This window comes from Balaenoptera physalus, assembly GCF_965194825.1.
Source record: "Balaenoptera physalus genome assembly, chromosome: 8".
In the NCBI taxonomy this organism is placed as follows: domain Eukaryota; kingdom Metazoa; phylum Chordata; class Mammalia; order Artiodactyla; family Balaenopteridae; genus Balaenoptera; species Balaenoptera physalus.
In genome coordinates this window covers 117,993,062-118,016,387 of record NC_138887.1, presented here as the reverse complement: position 1 = coordinate 118,016,387, position 23,326 = coordinate 117,993,062, and the positions used below count along the sequence as shown (strand labels likewise).

Genomic DNA, 23,326 nt, shown 5'->3' with positions numbered 1-23,326 from the left:
ACAGACATACACCCCATGTCTTCAGGCTGCATCTTCCTCCTGAAGACCAAACCCACGTATCCTACCACTAGCTGGGCGTCTCCATGGGGATGCCCCGGAAACACCCAGCTCACCAGGACACACAGGAAACCCCAGGTCATCACGTGCCCTCTGTGGCCTGTCACTGAGAGGTCCCAGCCGCCAGGTACTGGGCACCGCACTTGCCCACTGCTCACCACAGGGTCCACCCCGCCTCCTCCCTCCCCCCACGGCCAAGGCGCTGGTCCCCTTCAGCTCCTAACTAGACCTTCTGTTCGCCCACTCGTCCCCATCCTCACCACCACTCTCTTCTGAGGCCCATTATGCACCCTGCAGAGATCATCCTGGAAACCAAGTTGGGTCACATCACTCCCCTGCTTCAACCCTGCTGTGGCTCCGCATTCTCTCTGGATGCACTCCTCGGGGCTCAGGGTCTCTCCTCCAAGCACCTTCCACCCTCAGCTTCCTGCAGCTCCTCCCAGGAGCTCTACCTCTGCTCACTCCATCCCCCTGCCCCAGGCAGGAAGCTGATCCCCGCCCAGGCCGAGCACAGAGCCAGGCTCTCAGGTATGTAGGGGTATTGAGGAAGGACGCAGGCCATGCTCTGGAACGTTGGGGACCGGCTTTATTGCAGAGCCCCGGGGGCCACGCACTCTGTAATCTGGGGCACAGATGGGTGGTGGGCAAAGTTCCACTTGAACGAGTCCTCCATCTTTCTCCTCCTGCCTGGCCTGGTTCTGGGCAAAATCCAGGACAGCGGTATTCTCGCTCAGGAATCAGGAAAATGTAGTCTCAGTGTCCACATCCCAGAGCTGCAGCTCCAAGCAGCTGCCAGCCCCCTTTCCCGTGCCCCAAATCCACCCGCCGAGGAAATGGGAATCAGGAGGGCAGGGGAGCGGCAGCCAGCAAACTTGGCCTCGGCCAGGACTTTGCCACCAAACAGGAATTTCCTCACCACTCATTAGTCACTAGACGCGGGTCAGGCTTCTAGCCGCCAATCGAGACTCAACAGCCCCACTCCAGGGGGGCCACAGGGGTCAGCACAGGAAGGGAGTTGGAAAGGGGGTGGGTGGGATGTTAAAGGGAGGCCCCGATCTGAGCAACAGGCCAAGCCCAGAACCAAGAAATCCAGGTGAGACATACCACGTTCTACCACCGCTCCAAAAACGATGCCTACTAAACAGAATGCCAATCAACTCAACAGTCAATAAATACAAGAGACTGGCTTCTTCTCCAGGGAGGCAACGTGGCACAGCAGAGGGGGGGGACTCCAATCAGCTCTGGGGCTGCGGGCAAGTGTCTAAGGTCTCCACCCCAACTCTCCTAGAAGTGAGGCACGGCTGGGGCCCCAGGTTCCCTCCACTCCGAGGCCCGCGCGCTCTCCAGGCCTCGCCAGGCCAGAGGCTCCCCCGCCCTGCAGCATCTCAGCAGAGCCCAGCCCACACCTCGTCCACACCTGTCCCTCTTCGCCCTCCCTCGCTCCAGATGACCTCCGTGCTGCTGTGAGGGGCTCTGAAATCCACCCTCACTGCAGCCAGAGTCTAGGCCTGGCCTCGGCAGGAGCTGCCTTCAGTTTCTTCAGCTCCTGCAGTGCTCAGGCTGAGCCTCTGGGAAGGGAGGGAGGTGATCCAGGTGGGGAGGAAGGGGGAAGAGGATATTCTGAGGAGATACCACTTCCTGAGCGATCCAACGTTAAGTGACTTTGTGACTATAAAGGATGCTAAACACACGTTTCACTCCTGATCCAAATTACTATGATGCTTTAGATCGTAATGTTTTGTGGGACTGTTTTTCCATTTCGTCAACAATTCCAGAAATTTCACATCGAAACGTGTCAAAAATTAAAGGAGAACTCCAAGAAAGGCCTTTGCCACACCTGACCGAGCCCCTCCATCTCACAGGTGAGGAGGCCCACACAGACAGACGCTTCCTGGGGTCACACAGCAGCACAGCGGCAGGGCCCTGCCTCTTCCCCCAGGGCTTCCTCCCTGGCCTGGCCCACCCGAGGCTCGGAGCATCCTGGGCTGAACTGGGCTAAACGGCCTTCTCTCCAGGCCTTCTCCCCAGGACGCTCGGCCTCCTCTGGTTGCCCCATTGTGTAAAAGGCGCAGCCCCACCCTTGTCAGCGCCTGGCCTGGACCTACTTGGGAGCGGGCAGTGGGAACTTGAGGGCTGGACGTCTCCTTCTCCAGCCTGGCTCTGAGCTCGGGGCTTCCCGAGGCCCAGACTGGCTAGGGAGGGCGGTACTTTCCAGAAGCAAGCAGGCCTTGGGGGAGGGAGCACGGAGGGACTGGGACACAGTTGTAGGGGTGAGAGAAGGGTCATCAGGGACAGTGGAGCCAAGGTCATCCAGAGAGCTGGGGCACCTGAAAAGTACATCACAGAACAAGTCACGGCCTCGCTGTGGAGACCCTTCTCCCCCAGCCTCGCCCTGGAGAGCCTGTGCCCGTCACCCAGCTCACCTCAGACAGCCCCCTGCCCACTCGGCGACTCACCGCTCCCTGCCCCCGCCCTCCCCTCACTCAGAACAGATTCTGCAGCTGGCCGCCTCCTCTGGGGCCTGCAAACGCACAAACAAGGCTGGGCCCACATGCTCCCCCCAGGACCCTGGGTGTTCCGTCCATCCCTGCCGCCCAGCGCAGCACTGGGCAGGAAGGGAGCAGGTGCTCAGCACTTTTTTTTTTTTCTTAATAAATGAATGCCTGAATCCACGTGCAAAGTCTTACAACGCTGCCTGACCTTGTCCTGCCCCCGCCCCGGGCCCTTCCCCACCCCTGCCCAGCGCCCAGCAGTACCTGGGGCCGAGGAGGCGGCAGCGGTCACTCCCACAGGAAGTGCACATACCAGATCGTCTCATTCTTCAGCTGGGGCCCGAACAGGGGGTTCAGCTGAGCCAGGATGGCGATGAGCCAGCTGCCAGGGACAGCACAGTGAGGGTGAGCCCAGACACAAGGAACTCTGCTGTGCGCATCTGACACCACGCCTTTGGTCACATGACCAACCCAGCAGCAGGGTCTGGGTTCTGGAGGGAAGGGTCTCATGGAGCCATCCACACTGCGGCCGGCACGGGGGCTCAGTCTGGGCCGTGTGGGTTTGGGTTTAGGTTTGGTTTGATCTGATGTTTTGTAGATTTATAAGATCCCTGCGCTGGGGCTGGACCCTGGGATTAGGGAAGAGGTAAGACGGCCTCCAGGGGCACAAAGGGAAGCCATACCGGCTTAACTGAGCGTGAGAGAGGCCTCCCTCAAAACCAGAGCTTGGATTTATTCCTCAGTTTGGCAGCCAGGGTGATTTAACATGGAGCAACCTAACATAGGAGAATTGGGGAGGGATGGCAGAGCGCCTTTTTTGTGAAAGGGGAGGGGCTACCATGAATGGCAGTTTTAGAAAGAGAACATCTAGACATGAAGGACCTGGAAATTGATTCCCTCACGCTGTCCAGGCACTCGCATCTCTTGGAATGTTTTCTGTATCCCAGGGACCTTTCCCAAGTTTGAAGACTACTGCTCATCCAGTGGTTCTAAACTGGCTGCATCACAATCACCCAGGGGCATGCATTAAAAATATGGATTCCCAAGTGCAGATCATGAGAACTGTGATTTAGTGGGTCCAGGGTGGAGCCCTAAAAGCTGTGTTTTTACAATCTCTCCAGGTGATTCTGATGTCCCATCAGGTACAAAAGAAACTGAGCTGGCCCAACTCACTCATTTTGCAGATGAGAAAACTGTAGCCTATGAACATGACAGAGCTTGTCCAGGTGCTACATTCAGAACCAGAACCCAGAGTTCATGACTTCCAGCCTATCGCTCTCTTTGCCTCTCCAACTGCCTCCTCTTCTGTGTTTTACAGCCTCAGCCTTTCAAGAGCTGAATGTGACCGTACCAGGACAGAGGGGAGAGCAGGGCTGGGAAAGGAGGAAAGAAGGGAGCACGAAGGCCCCAGCTGACTTTGGGCTGGGAGAGCAGTACTTACAAGAGGTAACAGCAGACGGCGGTGGCCACCAGCATGGTGATGATCACTCTGCAATGGAAGAGGACGTCAGGTCAGGACGGATGGAAGCCGGTCAGGAGGCCTGGCCGAGGCCAGAGAAAGAGCTGCTGGTGCCAGCCCCTTTCCCGTCTGATGCCCCCTGAACACAGGGAGGCTGAGTTCTACTCAGGGTAAGAATCGCTAGATGGAAAATAAAAACGCCAAGTGTCACCTCTCGGGGAGGCCAACCTTGACCATGTCCAAGTTACATTATGAATCTTTCCCTTCACCTATCTGCCTTCTCCATCACCCACTATTTCTCCATCTTAATGCAAACATGTTGGGAAACGACACTGCACAGAGCTGCATTTGCAGCCACCCACCATGGAGTGGCCTCTGGAATCCAAAGTTCATTGGGTAAAGGGAAGGAAGACAGAAGACCAGAAGACAGGACAAGAAGCAAGGAGACCGTGAGCCATCTCTGAGGCACAATGAGCAGTTATAATGAGAATAGCAACTGGCTACCTTGAATCCACTCAAACACTGGAGACAGAGGCTTTAAATGCAGCAGGAAAACTTCAGAAGGAAGAACTCACCAAGGTTTGAAGGGGAGGCGAGGCACTAAAATGGTTTACAAAGTGAGGCCATGGGACCTCAGCCCTGCAGGTCCTTTTTTTTTTTTTTTTTTTTTTTTTTTTTTGCCACTCCACGCAGCATGCAGGATCTTAGCTCCCCAGCCAGGGATCGAACCCGTGCCCCCTGCAATGGAAGCCTGGAGTATTAACCACTGGACCACCAGGTAAGTCCCTAGCCCTGCAGATCTTTAAGAACAGAGACAATACCCAAATGCAGCCTCCAGCCAAAGCTAAATCTAACCCAAACCAGGCCCTAGGACCTCGGATCTAAAGTACTTGAAGTTGGTGCCAGAGCAATTAGCATTTGATCCATTCTTTCAACATTACCAAGCACCGTGGGCCAGTCCTGTACTGGGCACTGGGGTCTACAGTGGTGAACAAGACAGTCTTCCACCTCGAGGAACTTGTAATCAAGGGGTGAGAGCGCTTTACAGCTGAAGATGATATGAAGCAGAAACTGGTAAATGGTGCAAGAGGTAGAGACACCTGCTAGGGGACCTTCAAAAAATAATGATACTGGCTAAACATTATTCAATACAATATGTGCCATGCACTAAGAGTCTTCTATACATTATTTCGTGTAATCCTCACGGCAGCCTTGAAAGGCAGGTATCAGCATCACCCCCAATTACCTAAGAAGAAATGAGGCTTGAAGGCGTGACAGACGCTCAAGGTCACAGCTGGGCTGGCGTGGACAAACTGCATCAGTGTCTAGCCATAGCCTTTACCTTTACAGGCTGGAGGGGGTGACCCGTAACTGTCTCCACCTTTCTAAAGCACGACCGTCTCTGCCCTTCGGCCCCGACCTCCTGCCTGTTCCCGGCTGAACGCGGCCCAGCACAGGCCTGGGAGGAGGAGTGGGGCGCCGTGCGCGCGCCTGGACAGTGCTCGCTGCACAGCGGACCCCCGCCGCCGCCGCCGGGGGAGGGGGTGGGCGCGGCCGCGGAGGTCCACAGGGAGGCTGGGCCGCGCGCGATCCTTACCCGCGGTTGGGTCCTTTCGGCACGAACCAGGGCCCGGCGATGCCGATGAGGCCCCAGAACGTGGTGAAGATGATGACCGGGAGGGCGAAGGAGTGCGCCGTCATGGCCCGGAGCGGGATGCCCAGGCCGGGATGCCAGTCAGAATTGCAGATGCTCCGGTGTGCGCAGGTCCCGCCCGGGCAGTGGGCGCCGAGCATGCGCACCAGGACCCGGCCGCCCAAGAGAGCCCTTTCAGCGAGCCCGACCCGCGCAGGCGCTCCAGCGCGTCGCTCGGGGCGGGGGCGTGGGCGGGCTTCCCTCTGAGCCAGAGATAATTAGCTTTGAGCATCTCCTCCAGTTTGCTAGTTTTGGATACGGGATTAACAGGACAGAGGCATGTGTCGAAATAAACTCTGCTTTATTCAAATAGCAAAAGGTTGAGAATCAGACATGGTTTTTTTAAACCGTGTTTTGCACATGGTTTTGCACATCTTTGAAACCAGACGAGGAGAGAACATCCCTGGGCCAATCACCTGGGGTGACCTTGGCTGACAGACACTTGGATGAGGGACACGGCCCATCTTCACACTGTCCTGCTAAATAGTTAGCACCCTAGGAACTGAACCTGGGCTTCGAGGGAAGCAAAGGGTCTGGAATAGATTACACTCCAACGTATCTGGCTAGAACAGGGGGTCGGGGTCCCTCCTTCCCGCCTGGTCTCTACGGCTACTGAACTCAAACTGTCAGTTAAAATGCTGGTCGCTCAGAATGTCAGCCCTGTGGGCATCAGTCTATGGAGATCACAGGTAGGGAACGAGGGTGGAGGCATGGCTAAGACTCTGGCCAAAGGCAGAGAGCTTGCTCCTTCCATCCCCAATGCCCTTCAGCTTGTTTTTTTGTGAGGCAAAAATAGGAAGGCTCTCCAACAATGGGGTCTCCAGGCCCTGGGCTCTGAAATGCTGCAAGTCTCTTGAAACAAAACGAGATGTCAGCTTGGGCAAGGGGTCTCACCACGCTTCAGCCTGGGGTCCTGCACAAAATGGTCAGTGTCCTCTCTGCCATTAGCGAACAGAGGGGACCCAGGGCATGCCTGTGCCCCTCGAGAAAGTGGGTAGTGCAAATCCCTGTGACAAATAGCATTTTCAGTCGCCCCCCCCCCCGCGCCAAGGGGCCCAAGTTTCTCACGAGCTGGCATCGGAGGCTTCCTCAGAACACAGATGTGGAGAGGCAGGGGCGTCCCTAGCTGGCCTCCACCTCCACGCCTAGACTTGCACAGGGAATCGTGCGTGTGGCACTCACGCACGGCGCTGCTCGCAGGACTAGCCTCTTGCTCTGAGGATTCTTAAAGGATGGAAGGTGCCACGGGGAGGATGCCTCCGAGGAAATCACCTCAATTTGAATCGCTATGGATAGGCTGGGGGCTATAACCCCCACTTTAAAGGGCCCTCCTCTCTTCCATCCCACCAGCTCATACCCGCAGCGCCTGGCCTAGTGCAGATTCCTGAACTCCCCATAGTGACCGACGCGAACGGGGGAGGGAGGCCTGGGCTCCATCTTGGCCACGTGGACAGTAACACCGCCAGGGTTCAAGCTCCGAGGGCCCGTGGCACACGTCAGCCCCCAGAACACGGGGCTGTCAGGGAGACAGTGCCACAGCTGAAAAGGCAGAAAGCGGAAACGGAATTCCCGGCTCGAAGCTGAAGAAAACTGGAAAGCGATGGCGCTAAGGCTAAGTGCTAAGGGTGGGGTGCTGGGAAGGGAGAGTCAGAGACACTGGGAACCAGGGGTTCTGCCAGACAGTGAGACACTTGGTACCAGCATCTCAGGGGCTCTCAGCACCTTCTAGGAGTGGGAAGTGGACAGATGGCTGCTTGAGGGCCAGGCCACTTGGACCTGCATCGCAGAGCAGGGACCCCACCTAGAGCCAGGCAGCACGGCCAGGACGGAGCACTACCTCCTGCCCGTCTAAAACAAGAGAAAGGCGGCGGCAAAGAAGCCCTTCCCTCTGACCTCCCCTCGTTTCCCACCTGTGGTTAGGAAGGCGTGACCCAGACACTACATCGTCCTCAGCCAGATGAGCAGCCTAGGAGCCTGCCCAAAGCAGCTGCCCTGGAAGGAAGAGTGCTTTACTGCAGGGTGGAAGAGGAGATGGGGCGATGGGGAGAGGGCAACGGGAACCAAACAGTGCGGGACACCCTTCTGTGCCGCCAGGGTGCTGGTCCTCATGCTTGAGCGAGCCCACGAAGTTCCTGGGGGGCCTTGCTGGAAACAGTCCCGGGGATCTGAATCAGGTGGGTCTGGGGTGAAACAGATTTAAACAAGACACCCCCAGTGATTCCCAAGCTGGTCCCCAGAGCAACTTCGGGAAGAGAGGACTAGACCATTATGCTGAGGGCATGTTGAGAGAGCACCTCTTCCCATAATAAGGACGTTGGTGGCAAGGGACAAGGACAAAGGCTGAAGGCAGCCAAGGCCACTCTGCAGCCGGAGGGCCGTCTCTCAGAGCCGGAGGCACTGTCACCCATCAGTCCTGTGGCAGCTGGGGCACCACCAGGCACTTGGACTCTCTACTGCCACTTCATGGAGAGGGACACCAAGGCACAGAAAAGAGGAAGGGATTAATCATGGTTGAACCACTGCCTGCAGCAGAGTTGGGACAGGATCCCAAGCCCCCCAAGTGCAAACTTGTCCTGTCCGCTCTGCTCCGTAGAAAACCCGGGCTCAGCACAACGCAAGGGCTGCGACTGGTGGAAAGCGCCAGGCTCCCTCCAGGGAAACACTTCTCCCCTGTCTGGGAGCTGCAGGAGGATAACCTTTCTTGATTGCTCTGTGCAAAGGGGTTCTGCTTGCCTCATCCTAAAGGCAGGCCCTGGGAGGAGATGGAGGAAGTCTCTGATGCGAGTCTCCCATTTGAAGTTGAGGCTTCCCGGCTTCTGCCATGGAGCCAGGGAGATAGATCCCAGAGCCAGGCCAGCTGGCCCTAGACCTGCTCATCCCATGCCCCTCACCACGTGTCTACCCCGCGCCACTCATGCCGTGGGAGGCCCGCTGGGATGCTTCCCAGCTAGCCAGGGGCTGGAGTGCTCCGTTAAGCCCGCTACCCCCAACCGTCTCTCCCACTTCAGGAAAGTCCTCCTGCCACCAAAACATGGGGTGAAATCTCTCATGGTGGAATTACTTCCTGAAGCACCTTAAAATGAGCTTGAGCTAAGAACCCTTCTGCATATTGAAGTGCTGTGAGGTCGCCGCTCGGCTTAGAGGAGGGCCTTGGTAAGCAGGCTGTGCGCCTCCGGATCCCCCTGCCTCCCTGGGATGTGGGCTTCATTACCTTGTCACTGCCACTTCCCAGTGCTCAGAGAGTCCCCACCAAGCGAAGACTCTAGGGCAGCCTAGAATCCCAGGGCCTGTCACCATGATCACGAGGGCCAGGGCAGCAGGGGGTCTCCAAGGCAACCCCTCAGGGTCCTGCTCTTACAGGAGCGCTTCATCAGGACAGCCCAGGGCCCCTTGGCTGGGGTGGGGACACAGGAGTCCATGGCGAGGCTCTAGGACGCAGTCTGTCAGGACCTCCACGGGTTCCCTGTAGGACGGGATGGGCGGCTTCTGGGTCACGGCCTCCTCCATGCGGAGCGCTCCCATCTTCTCCTTCCTGAGCCCCGCCCCTCGTGCGGGAGGAAAGGGAGGGTACAGTCAGACAGAGAAAACAGATCAGATGATAATCCCCTCCCCACAACCAACTGCGCCCCAAGGTATGTTCGGTGAAGAAGCCCTGGCAGAACAGACTGGAGACAGACCAGGACTGCTCTCTGTGGGCCTGATGGAGTCCCGCTCTGCTGACTTTCCCCCTGGGGCAGCGGAGCTCATGGGCGGGGGTGGGGGTGGGGGTGGGGGGGCAATTTTGCTCCCAGGGGACATTTGGCGGAGTCCGTAGACCTTTTTGATTGCTACAACGGGGAGGGTGCTACTGGTACCCAGTGTGTGTGTAGTGGGAAAGGTCAGGGGTGGCCAGGCGCAGGACAGGCACCCACAGCGAAGAACTACCTGGCCCCAAATGTCAGCAGTGCTGAGGTTGAGAAACTGCCTGGGACAGAAGGCTTTACCATATACAATCTGGCCGTGTTCTCTGTTTGCTTCAGATGTACTAGTCCCATCGCCCTATGATTACAACTTGCAGAAGCGCACAGCTGATGGCGTCTTCTTCTCCTTCACCCTCACAAGGTCGGGCACTGAGAGCAACTCACTCACCAAATGCATGGGTGAAGGACTCCCGTGTTGGAATCACCCTCTTTCCTTCTCTCCACTTCTGCCCCCTCCCTGCACCCACCCCCCAGCTGCAGGGCCAGGGCCACCAGGCTTCCTACAGAGCGTCTGTCAGCCCCGAGGCCGGTCCACTGCTGACGATCACAGACCCTGAGGTAGGATGAAAGCAGAAGCAAGAGGACGGAGACCCGCTACAGGAAGACGCCAAGAGAGGAAAACCATGGCTCTGTCACTGTCCAGTGACACAGGAGCAGCCTGGAGCAGTTTTCTTTGGTGTTCAGTGACTACTTGAAAAGAGGGAAATTTCTTACTTAAGATGTCCGGTAACTTGGCCTCCAGGATAACGTCACTTCCCCCTCAAGCCCAGTCCCCACCTGGCCTTCCAGGCTAGTTGGGAGGCTCTCCTCACGGACCCCTCCCCTGCCCGAAACCCCCAACCTTCTCCTCCACACAGCACCGTCCTCACAGCCCCTGTGACCTGCACCAACCTCTTCCCTCTGCAAAGAGGGTCCGCACAGCCCCACGGGAATGTGGTGTCTCTGCCCTCGCTGGTCCAGTCCCCGAGTGATTTCTGGTAGCAGTTTGAACCTTTAAAGAGTGCCATGGGCACGACTCGCCAGATGCTGTTCTAAGCCCTTCACGTCTATTAATTCGCTTTACAGATGAAAAACCATAGCACAAAGAGATTAAGTTGCCCGAGGTCACGTGCTAGTCAGCGGCAGGATGAGAATTTGAACCTGGGCAGCCTTGCTCTGGAAATTCCTGCTCTTAGCTCTATGCCCTGTGCCCTGCAGTGTGGGCGTCCTGCCTTCTAGCTGGATCCTAATCTCCTGGAGGGTAGGTGTCCCGTCTTGAGCACCCACTGGTCTAGCAAACGGTTGGGCACGTGACACCTTAGAGCAAGCCTACTGTGACAGCTGACTTGAGCAGACTCTACCAGGCTGTGAGCTCAGCATGGGGTTGGGAAGCTAAGATTCTCTTCCTTTGCTTCCCCAGGTCCAGGAACTCTGCCACGCATACTTACTTGTGTGGGAGCGGGCTGGCACTTGGGCACAGGTGTAGACGTGGCTGAAACGCCGACCTGAGGAGGTCAGGTACCAGTGCTGGATGGCGGGCTGGGGGTTGTACTCTGTGACCGCCACACCATTCACCGCTGTCATCATGAGCATGTTGATCACCTCGTTGGAGAGCTTGGTCCTCTCATCGGTCCTGATCCGGTTCATGGCACTGAATCCGCGCTCACAGCAGGAGGTGGAGACGGGCACACAGACCACCACTGCCACGAGCCTGCTGAGCAAGGGGAAGCGGCAGTCCTGGGCCAGGGTGTTCCTGCACAGCATGGAGAACGGCAAGTTCTTGGCGATGGCTTTCAGGCCCAGCCACTCCTCCAGCAGTGCCTCCTCGCTGTATCCTGGGGGCAGTGAGAGTTCAAAATATCTGGCCAGGGCAAGAATATCATCATTCCCAAAACCGGCCAGTTCCATCCCACTTGGCCAGGCCGTGGCGTCAAACACCTCCATGTTCTTGAGCTGCAGGGGACGGGCCGCGTCAAACCTCTGCTGGAGGTACTCAATCCCAGTCAGGATCATCCTCTCCCTGTCTGCCTGGAACCGCTGTTCCGCCACCTCCACTCTGTCCAAGAAGATGCCGTGGAGCCGCCCATCCCTGAAGCCGGCATTGAACTCTTCCTCTTTGGGTCCTGCCTGGTGACGGAGGGTCTCCAGTGCTACATAGGCCTGTCCCAGCGTGGAGTTCACCTCCGTAATCAGCACGATCTCCTTCTGGCACACTTCGGACAAAGGCCTGTAGATGCTCAGGAAGTCCAAGAGGAAGTGGCAGAACTTGACGAAATGGAAGCCCTTCATCAGCTTCAGCATGCCTTTGGCCCTGTGCCCGATCTGGCCACCTGCTTCCGCCACGCTCTGGAGGTGCTTGGCCAGGGCGGGCCAGCTCACGATGAGTGCATTCAGCGTGCGCCTCTTGCTGGCCACCCACCTGACAGCGTTCAGGTCCTTCAGGCGGATGATTTCCTGCTCCAGTGGGGCCGCGCCTTCCTGCAGCTCATTCAGCCTTTTGTTCGAGGACTGATAGAACTTGAAGACAGTTCGGATGTGCCGGTCACACTTCTTGAGCAGGTCGATGCCTCCACAGGCGTCAACCACGGCCAGGTGTAGCCGGTGGGCCACGCAATGCACCGGCAGCAGCTGGGGGATGGTCTCCTGGAGCTTCTCCACCACACCTCCTCTGCAGCTCAGCATGGTTGAGCCATCGGTTCCCAGGCCCACCACCCAGCCAGGCTTCCGGAAGGGGATGTCCAGTTCATCCAGGGCAGAGATGATGGTCTCAAAGTATCCATCCACCGTCTCGCTGTAGAGTGGGGCCAGAGTGATGTAAGACTCCTTCACCTCCGTCCCCTTAAAGTAGCGGATGTAAATGCCCACACAGGACTGGTCGGAGGTGTCTGTGGCGCTGTCCAGCAACACGCTCACACACGGGGAGTTCCGGACATCCTCAAGGATCTCCTTCTTCAGAGTCTCGGAGATGTATTTGATGAACTGAGTGCAGGCGGTGCGATTTCGGTACTTGCCCAAAATCATGGTCCCAGTGCTTTGGAGGAGTTGCAGGATCTTCTCAAAGTCGTTCAGGGGCCTCGAGTGGTATGCGATGGAATAGGCGGCATTGAAAAAGTGCTCCATGTTGGCCATCAGGTCACTGGAGATCTCGGGGACGAGGGCGGCCTGCGGGGTGTCTTCCCTGACTTCCAGGGTGTTGACACAGAGCTTGTGTGCTTTGCTGACTTCATGGTACTTTAAAGTCTCCACTTTAAAAGGACCCGTGTAACCTCGGACTAACCGGGATGATCTGTCGTGCAGACTAGGTCTTTCTCTGCAAGCTGAGCAGAAGAGCTTGGTCTCTTTTGGGTCAATTACTAACCATGGGAACTGCCCAAACCACGACCTCTGAATTGAGCGGGGTCTGTAAGTCCTCTTGATTTTCCTCCGTCCATCTGCTTCTACTTCACAAAGGCTGGGATTGCAGTAGGAGGTGCACGTCTCCATGGAAGAAGCTGGAAGCAGTGCAGATTCTAGAGCCGAGGCCTGTGTGTGTGCCTCTCTAATGGCCACCGTCGTCTTCTTCCCTTTGGAGCAAATCAAACTGTGCTCGGTTTTGCCGCCCAGAACTCTGCAGCCTCCTATCAGCTAAGACACCCCAATTCAATAAGTACCCCTTATGCAAAGCAGAGAAGATGAATGTGATCCACCTTTCTAGAAATCAGTAGCGGCTTCTATTTAAACCCTTTCCCATTATTTTCTCTGAAAGCCAGTCTGTCTCCCCAAGAGTTGTCTGCTAATCCTTTTGGGCTCTTTAGCCAGCCTCCCCCTCCCTATCTACATTATCTACCCTGAGATCATGTGACATCAGATGCTAATAAGCTTAATTAGCACCTTGGCCACAGATGCTATTGGATGGTTTTAATCCTCTTTCGAGGCACCACAAAGAAATGAGGTTAAACATCCAAAAGTCTTCTTATGAGCCTTGGAAACAAGGGAGGCATAGGAGTATACACAGTAGCTGTTAGCCAGTAAGTTACTGACAGAGATACACGAAACTGCTAACTCTCACAGACCAACAGTGTTGTCACCGAACACCAGGGGAGGAGGCAGCAGAGGCTCACAGCCGTGGGTCGCGTGGCTCCTCGTGACCAGTGCCCGCCACGCACCTCCCCCATCAGCTCTACCACAGTCTCCCCGTTTCACTTCTGCTCATCAAAGCTCCTTATTTTTCCCAAACTGTCCCAGTTTCTCAGATTCTTCTACACCGTGAAGGCACAGTTTCTTATTCACGTTTTTCTACCAATACAGGGCCTGGTGCACGACAGTTTCCGCGCGAGGATGGTGGAACTAACACTGTGTGACTCGCCATAGCCGCCTGGGCCCCCGGACGTACCCTTCAGAACCCAGCAGGTCAAGACCCACCTGGAGGACGGCCTTTCCCCCGCTTGGGCCCGTCTGGGCCCTTGATCCAGGGCGCAGCTCTCCGCTCCAGCTTTGAGATCAAGTCTGGTTTGGCGGCAGCAGGCCCTGTTGCAGGGACGGAGAGTCACAGTGACGTCACAGCTCTGGACTGTCAAGTCAAGCGGCCCATCTGAAAGACCCAGGGAGGCCTCTGGGTGCATTTCCTAATAAAATCTTTCCAACCAGGGGCGCGATGAAAGCATACCCATCTAGGGTGCCAATTTATTCTTAAAACCCAAAGAGGCACCAAATTCGGGTGCATCCCTTAGCTCCAGGGCTCATCCGTGGGAGCATGAGTCGGCTGAACGAATCTAGAGGGGAAAGGGCGAAAACAGGAAGAAATACAGAGGACAAAATAGAAGGAGAGAGGACAGGGATGATAAAGCCACACGAGAAGTGGGAGAGGGCCACCAACAACTGTCCCATGCATGTGCCCCTCAGCAACTCCCGCAGCTGGCCTTGGCGCAGGTGGCTAACTACACGGGGCACCTGAAAAGCCCCTTCACGCTGCCTACCACCTGCTGCGGAACCTGAAATCCGACTACAGGAGATTCGTGTCTTTGGGTTAAACACTGCCCTTTACTGAAAATATGAATATTCTTCAGGGCTATGCGAAGAAATTGCTTTCTTGATTTAAAGTAAAATCCATTAATCTCTACTTACATGCTTTTTATGTATCTGTGTGAATGGGTGTATAACCTTTCTTTGGAAAGACATATACAAGCCACTGGTAACTACGGGCACTTCTGTGGAGGGACTGAAGGACAAGGTAAAAGGGAGATTATTTTCACTATTCATCTTTGGATCATTCAAATATATTTATATGTTCATGTGTGTGTATGTATCCACATATTTACTACTAATAAAAATATAATACATTATTAATCTGTGGTAGATTGAACACTTATTCTTCTTCAAACATCTCTAAAATGAGGGCAAAGGGATAATAATAAAAAGAAGCGTAAGCCCAAGAGAAACATTGTACTAGAAACGTTAATACATTTTTAGAAGAAGGAAAGGAGATAAAAGAGAAGAATTAACAGAGCTGGACACCAAATGCCGGCAGAGCGGGTAATAAGGAGAAAGAAGTGAACTTGACCCCAGAATCCCCAAAAGAGCTAGGACCTGGAGGCACCAGGTGCAGCAGAAGGTGGTGGGTAAGGAGAGACCGGTTCAAGGCCAGGTCCGCTCACCTATCCCAGGAAGCCAGAAAATACCACCACCCTCCCCCAAGGAGGAGAGAGAGGTTGGTCTACAGAAAAACTTAACCAGAAAGGTTCCGGGCCCTGGAATGGTGGGGTGAGTGAAAGATGAAGGAGAAGAGCTGCGATGCAAACAGATGAAGACAGTCTACAGACCAGAAGCTGCGTTACTTGGCTCCGAGAACACCAGCTTAGTGTACAGCCAAGCAGGAGACAGGAAGTTTTCTTTGGAGAAATGGAATTGCCCCTCCCCAACCCTCCTCCCCGAAAGACCTACGGATCCAGACTTCGCCGGGCTCTTCAATGAAACATCCAGGTTCACAGCTGGTCACCCTACAATGTAACCTACCCCTTGAGTCCCAGCCATGCACACAGAGCTTCCAGCCAGTTTTTAAGGCTTTACTCTTAAATGTGAATGAACCTAAAGATATTTATTTAAGACAAACTGCTAACAAGTAGGAAAAAGGATTGAAGGAACTAGAGATACTGCAGCAAGCAAAACAAAATTTCAACCCCCTCCCCTGAAAACTAGAACATTCCCACAGAGAAAAGTCATGATAGTTATCCATGAAAAGAGCAATAAGGGCTCTTAGATTTAAAATACGATAGAAAAAAATGTTTTAAATTAAATAGAATTGTTAGAAAATAAAATGGAGGAAATCTCCAGGAAAGTAGAACAAAAAAGACAGAAGCAGGAAATAGGAGAAAAAGAAAAAAATAAAACAAAACCAGAGGCTCAATTTAAGAAGTCTAATATCTAACTAATAGGACTTTTTGGAAGAAAGAAAAGAGAAAATGCAAAGGAAGAAATAATACAAGAATGTTTCCCCAAAATGGAAACTGTGAGTTTCCACATGGAAGGGAAGCACCAGATATCCAGAACAAAAGATGAAAAAACATCCATATCATTAAGCACTAAATACTTCAAAACGCTGGAATAGGTCTTAAAACTTTTCAGAGTGGAAAAACAGGCTGTGTTCAAAGATTTAGGAATAAAAAGGTATTTAGACTTCTCAACACCACCTGTAAAACCTAAAAGCAATGCTTTCAAAATGCTGAGGAAAATCATTTCCAACCTGGAATTCTATACCCAAACCAAATTATCAATTGTGAGAGCAGAATAAGGGCATTTTCAGATATACAGAGTCTTTAAAAAATTTTCTCCCATGAACCCTTTCTTAGGAAGTTACTGAAGGATGTGCTCCAACAAAATGAAGACATAAACCGAAAAGAAGCAATAGATCCAGGAAATAGGAGAGAGATGAAGTAAAGTCTAAGCCCACAGCTGTGCAGCAGTCCTAAAGTATAACTAGTTTAGATAGAGCAGAGGAATGGAAGGCCCCTGACAGTTTCCAGAAAAAAAAGTGAAACCAATAGGTCACAGGATGTTTGATCATGTGGAAAAGACTCTTCAAAGGAGTTATATAATTCCATGGAGAGTTTGACAAGAATTGGTGATAGTACAGAAAACTAGCAAAGTAAAAAAATAAAAAATTTCAATTCCTGGGGGGGAAAATGTCCTACAACAAAGGAAACATCATCATAATATGTCACTTTGATTAGAAGTAAATAATACATAATCATAATTAGGCAAATAATTTACATTGAATTAACCAAAAAAGTATGATATACCTGTTCTGAGAGGATGGAGGGAAGAGAAGTGGGGGCCTGGGGTGATGTAAGAGGGCCATATCTTCGTCCTCCACAGTAGGAATCAATAGATAATATCTAAAATCAATAAATCAGGAATAGCAATAAACATATGCAACAGGATATTAAAGTGTGATTCTGTCTGCCTGTTTCGGCTGAAGGCTCCCCCAAAATAGGAGCCAACTCTCCCCCATTCCAAAGCTAGACCACCAAAGCCAACTTGGAAAGAGTGGCTGAAACACTGGGCTGTAACCCAAGCACTTGCCACTAAGAGGGAGTCAAAGCACTGGGAGGGAGGAGGTCAGGAAGCTGGATATTAGAGATGCTTGGAAAGAGCTGTCACGTGTACTGTGAGCCCTCCACACTACCACGGGGAGGGGTGGGGTGGACTGGGCTACTTTCCTTTGACCTCAAGCCTAATGGGAATGACATCCTGACCTGTACTTCCTAGAGCTGTGGGGCTGCTCGGGAATCCAGGCCTGGAAAAGACTAAAGGCATAAACTGACCGACGGTTCCTTGGTGGTGGCCATGTTGGGAAGAGCCTACATTCACAGGGCTTGTCAGAGCAAAGGATATATAAGTGTTTTCCATGGTCCAGATGTGGGCCTCGGAGGGAAAGAGAAGAGGCCCAGAGCCACTTAAAGGGACTGCCCCTGTCTGCCTATTGGTGATGCCCCCCTAAGGAGCCCATATGGGGCAGACTGCCAAAGCAGTCATTACCCACTGTTAGTGAGAGATCTCCAGTAACGGGGGTTTGGGGGAGTGCAGAACCCACAAACACACTTGGAGAATCAGCTTCAATTATCCCAGCTACATGTAACTGGTATCAGATTACATGGATGTAATTCTTGTACCTCTCCTCCCCACCTACACACCACCATTCCCAGCCAGGATGCAGCAGAAGTCCTGGAACAAGCTGGGGAGTAGGAGGAGAACTTCTTTCTTCCTATCACAAGATTCTGGATTCTAGACCTAAAGCAGGTTGAGATGGGAGAGGCAAGAAACTTCAGCTTTAAATGAAGTCCAGATTTTTAACCACTACACAAGGACTGGACTTTTGTTTCCTAATGTTTTTTTTTTTTGGTCAATTTTTGATATCATTTAAAACCTATAGAAAAGTTTTAATAATAAAACAAGGAACGCCAATCATTTGCATTTTGTTCCATTTGCTTTATCATGCCCATGTGCCCTCTCTCCCTCCCTCCTTTTACTCTCTATATATGTATAATATATAAATACATATATACGTATATGTGCAGGCTGCACACTGGAGTTACCTGGGAAGCTTTAAAATATATGTTATATATATATAATATTTTTCTGGACCATTTGAGGCTAAATTGTTTTCATTCCTCCCTTTATCCCTAAATACTTCTGTGTGTATTACTCAAGAAAAAAGACATTCTCTCATCGGGTTTGCAAAATGCTAACACGAGCTCCATGACCCCAACCCTTGCCTAATCCCTGCCCCTTGGAGTGTGACTGAAATGTGTGAACTGATATCACACCCGTAATTACATTACATAGCAAAAGATATGTTGTCTGGGTGACTTAATGTAATCACACTAGCCGCTTAAAAGCAGAGGAAGTCAGAGAATCAAAACACCAAAAAAATTCAATGTATTATTGCTGGCCTAAGGATGGAGAAGGCCATGTGGAAAGGACCTGGGAGCAGGCCCTAGGAGCTGAGAATGGTCGGCAGCCAGAAAGAAAACGGGGACTTCAGTCCTAAAACCACAAGGAACTTGATTCTGCCAACAACTCAACAACCCCGTGATTCTTCCCAAGGCCTCCTGATAAGAGGCCAGTCTGGCACACTTAATTTCAGCCATGTTAGACCCTAAGCAAAGAACCCAGCTAAGCCCACCTGGACTTCTGAACTCCAGAACTGTGAGATAATAAATGGGTGTTTTTCAGCCACTAAATTTGTGATAATTCGTTATGTGGCAACTGAAAAGTAATATGTCTTATATAGTCAAAGTATAATGATCAAAATCAGAAAATTTAACATTGATATAACACTATAATTTAATCCACCATACTGTTTTCCACAGTGACTTACCATTTTATATTCCCACCAACAGGGCATAAAGGTTCTATCCTCAGCAATAGTTGTTGTTTTCTATTTTTTTGATAGTAGGCATCCTTATGGGTGTGAGGTGGTATCTTATTGCAGTATTGATTTACGTTTCCCTAATGATTGTGATATTGAGTATCTTTTCATATGCTTATTGGCCATTTGTACATCCTCTTTGAAGAAATGCCTATTCAAGTCCTTTGTACATTTTTTAATCAGGTTTGTTTTTCTTTTTTAATAAATTTATTTATTTATTTATTTTTGGCTGTGTTGGGTCTTCGTTTCTGTGCAAGGGCTTTCTCTAGTTGTGGCAAGCGGGGTCCACTCTTCATCGTGGTGCGCGGGCCTTTCACTGTCACGGCCTCTCTTGTTGCAGAGCACAGGCTCCAGATGCGCAGGCTCAGTAGTTGTGGCTCACGGGCCTAGTTGCTCTGCGGCATGTGGGATCTTCCCATACCAGGGCTCGAACCCATGTCCCCTGCATTGGCAGGCAGATTCTCAACCACTGCACCACCAGGGAAGCCCTTTAATCAGGTTTTTTGTTGTTGCTGAGTTTTAGGAGTTCTTTATATATTCTGGATAGTAATCCCTTATCTGATATATGATTTGCAAATACTTTCTCCCATTCTGTATGTTGCCTTTTTATTATATTTATACGTATGTCTTTTGATGCACAAAATTTTACAGTTTTCATGAAGCCCAACTTGGCTATTTTTTCCTTTCTTGCCTGTGCCTCTTAGTCCATCTAGCTAAAGGTTTGTCAATTTTGTTGATCTTTTCAAAGAACCAACTTTTGGTTCCATTGATTTTTCTCTAGTTTTTCTATTCTCTATTTATCTCTGCTCTCATCTTTATCATTTCCTTCCTTCTGCTAGCTTTGGGTTTAGTTTATTATTCTTTTTCTAGTTCCTTAAGTTGTAAAGTTAAGTTGTTGATTTGAGATCTTGGTTTTTTTTTTAGTAAATTTATTTATTTTTATTTATTTATTATTTTTGGCTGTGTTGGGTCTTCATTGCTGCATGCGGGCTTTCTCTAGTTGATTCACTTCTCTCTTGCTGCTTCCAAGATTCTGTCTTTGTTTTTGAAATTCTGATTATAGTGTGTCTCAGTGTGGGTGGCTGAATTCTTCTTACCTGGAGTTTGTTGAGCTTCTTGGATGTTTATATTCATGTCTTTGATTAAATTTGTAGAGATTTTAGCCATTACGTCTTTCCCTTTCTCTCTTTTCCCTCTGGGACTCCCACAATGTGTATGCTGGTCCACTTGATGGTTTCCCGCATGTCCCTTGGGCTCTGTTCACTTTTCTTTGACCTTTTTTGTTTCTGTTTCACAGGCTCCATAACTTCCATTGTCCTATCTTCAAGCCTGCTGATTCTTTATTCTGCCTGCTCAAATGTTTTTGTATTCCTCTAGTTAATTTTTCATTTCAGTTATTGTAGTTTTCAACTCTCAGTCTTCTTTCTAGATCCTTCTTAGGTTTTCTCTCTTTATTTATATTTCCATTTTATTCATACATTGCTGTCTTGACTTTCTCCACATCTTCCTAAATTTCTTTGAGCATTTTTTTTTTTAATTTACTTCTTTATTTCTTTTTTGGGTGTGTTGGGTCTTCGTTTCTGTGCGAGGGCTTTCTCCAGTTGCGGCAAGCGGGGGCCACTCTTCATCGCAGTGCGCGGGCCTCTCACCATCGCGGCCTCTCTTGTTGCGGAGCACAGGCTCCAGACGCGCAGGCTCAGCAATTGTGGCTCAAGGACCCAGTCGCTCCGCGGCATGTGGGATCCTCCCAGACCAGGGCTCAAACCAGCGTCCCCTGCATTGGCAGGCGGACTCTCAACCACTGCGCCACCAGGGAAGCCCTTCTTTGAGCATTTTTAAGACAGTTGTTTTATGGTATACCTGCCATCAGGTCTTCTTCAGGGACAGTTTTTATTGATTTAGTTTCTTCCTTTGAATGGGTCATACTCTCCTATTTCTTTGTGTGCCTTGTGATTTTTTGTTGAACACTGGATATTTGAATCTAATAATGTGGTAACTCTGGAAATCAGATTCTCCCCGATCCCCAAGGTTTGCTGTTTTTATTGTTTTCGATTATTATTATTATTTTAAAATTTTTAATCATTATAGGCTATCTCTGTGCCAAGGCTCAGCCTGAGGTGTAAACTTAAAGTCTTCTCAGGTCTTTTGGAGTCTTTCCCTGGGTATGCAAAATCACTTTCTAATTTTCCTCCTATATGTTTTCGAATGTCCTAGTCTTTAATGTCTGGTTTTCAAAAGAGGGAAAAGAGAAAAATTAAGAGGAGGGGGAGAAACTTGCAAAAATGGGGGAGGTGCATCAACACTGGCTGCTTACTTCTTTGTCTGCACCTCTGTGATGAGAAGCAGCGATCGGTGATCAGGGCACCGATCCCTGATACTTAGAGGACAGCATCCTTTTTGCCCACCCTAATTCCTGCAATCTGTGTGCAAGCCGCTCCAGGAACATGGCACAGCTGCCTGCACCGTGGTAGGGGTGGGAGATGGGCAGCTGCTAATGTGCTAAGAGCTGAAATTGACCAAACTTAACCACAATTTACTTTCCAACTCTTCTCCTGTAAGTTGCAAGCCTTTGACAGATTTCAGAGTTCCAAAATAGTTACATCAGACAGATTCTACCAGTGCAATTGTTGTCTATGGGAGAAGACAGATCCCTGGTGTTCCACCATCTTCCCAGAGTCCTCCTCCTAATCAGGACATTTTTGAAGGGTACTGTACTGGACATTTTATTAATTGAAATTAGATCATTAATGTGACTAAAAAGTTACTGGAGGACTTTCTGTTTACCTGAGTGTGACAAGTCATGTGCCCTGCCCCAGGTTTCACCCTATAAAGAGAAACCAAAATGGAGGCCACAATTTGAACAGACCCCTGGACCAAACACTCATAATCACATAACCAAATCTTAAGCTGTCCTGATTTCCTCAAAATGCTGACTCTGGTCTTAAACAAAATTTAAGTTTCCTTCATGTCAGTGTGACCTTACAGCTTCCAAGCCAATCAGCTACACACAAGAAAAGGTACACAGTGCTACAACCCTAAAGAGAATATAATCACAATTAAAAAACAATGTACTTCTTCATTCATGCTTTATAAATTGAGCTTTAACTGCTGAGAGCCAAGTTTTTAACCACTTTGGGTTTGAAGTCTCCCAGTTCATGAACAGTTTGTTTTTTGCTCAATAAAATATTCATATCAAGTAAAGCTCTGAATTTTCTTTTGGCAACCCAAAGGGTGAGAAAGAAAATCCCCAAAGAGCTGATCCAAACAAGTAGTGATGGAAAAGAATGAAGCTGTTTTATGAGTGCATCCTACTGAAGTTCATGCTTTTAAAAATAATGTCTACATGTGTTACTCAGAAATAATGAAACAAGTTACTGGAAGAAACAGCTAAAAAATTTTGGGGAGGAGGACTTGGCAACAGAGAATGGTGGGACAGGGAACCGTCATTTTTTGTTATATGTCTTATGAGAACTACTTTGATTAAAGAAACATAATTATGAAGAAATATTTTAAAAGATTTACTGAAAACATACATGATACTGAGTATCCCTGAATGTGTTTGCCTAAGTTATATTACCCTGGGGATTGGTCACCTTTGATTGCCCCTAGCACCACCACACTGGCCCCAGAAGTGCTGTACCCCAATCACACCTCTCTGAAACTATGGCTGAAATGCTGCCAGAAACCTTTTCTTTTTGTTCTCTTCAGAACAAGTGAAACAGAAGGGAATTTTCAAACAGATTTTCCTATGTCTTAGTAATGGAAAAGTGACTAAGGAGACATAACTATAGCACAGGCATACACACACACACACACTCCACAAAAGCCCATAAAAATGGCTTGGCCTACAAAGACAGATTCTGATCCTTCCAGGCTAATTCCAGCCCAAGGTTGGCAGGCCTGCCAACGAATCAGTTTGGAGACGGCCACTCTGGCACCTTGACTTGGTTCTTCTCTCTCTAGCTCAGCACGGCCCCCACTTGGAGGCCATATATGGCCCACCATACAGCAGCTGGCCTCCTAGACATCATATGAGCCATTCTAACTCCTGCTCATCTCATTGAGGGCTCTCCCACTTAGTTTTGCTTTCCACTTAGTGACATGACTTCTTCCCCCAGCTATGTGAGGTCTAGCTGTAGTTGATGACCTCACATGGAGAAAAGACACTGCCCACCTGAAGTGAGTGACCTGCCACTCAGCATATGATGACACCTTTCCTAGTAAAAATGAGGGTTACCACATAGTCCCTATACTGGCTTTTCTGTTTCTGTTACTGACAAATATTAGTTTCTTAACAGTGGAATGTAACTGAGTTTTCTTTTTTTGCAGGGGAAGCAAGAGACATCACCAAATATGGCCCAAGTTTGAAACCAGAATTTAAAGTACAGAAATAAAAGAACAGTTGGAACTCTACAGAGTGATAAATAGTTCTAAGCAAAAGCAAGTCCACAAAAGTAGAGGTTGACACAGGAAAGCATTAAAAACAACATAAATCTCTTC

At 50.6% G+C, this 23,326-nt stretch overlaps 2 protein-coding genes across 14 annotated transcripts in view; both read right to left on the bottom strand.

Moving 5' to 3' along the window:
- Positions 1–626: 626 nt before the first annotated feature.
- ATP6V0E2 (ATPase H+ transporting V0 subunit e2) lies at positions 627–5,830 on the bottom strand. The gene is made up of 4 exons (XM_082473376.1): positions 5,606–5,830; positions 3,991–4,038; positions 2,814–2,931; positions 627–2,384 (listed from the first exon to the last, which is right to left on the bottom strand). The coding sequence occupies exons 1-3, from the start codon at positions 5,800–5,802 to the stop codon at positions 2,838–2,840; spliced, it is 339 nt and encodes a 112-aa protein (XP_082329502.1). The 5' UTR covers positions 5,803–5,830; the 3' UTR covers positions 627–2,384; positions 2,814–2,837.
- A 155-nt stretch (positions 5,831–5,985) lies between these two features.
- Positions 5,986–23,326, bottom strand: part of ZNF862 (zinc finger protein 862) — a 33,910-nt gene continuing 16,569 nt past the window's right edge. For 10 of the 13 annotated variants that reach the window (XM_082473287.1, XM_082473286.1, XM_082473296.1 and 7 more), the window contains 3 exons: positions 13,822–13,926; positions 10,869–12,983; positions 9,105–10,432 (listed from right to left, as the gene is read on the bottom strand). In XM_082473287.1, coding sequence (XP_082329413.1) covers positions 10,191–10,432; positions 10,869–12,983; positions 13,822–13,926 — 2,462 coding nt within the window. In that variant the 3' untranslated portion in view covers positions 9,105–10,190. Of the gene's footprint in view, positions 10,433–10,868; positions 12,984–13,821; positions 13,927–23,326 lie in introns of all 13 variants that reach the window. The other 3 variants (XR_014266940.1, XM_082473292.1, XM_082473288.1) reach the window with 3 other exon arrangements.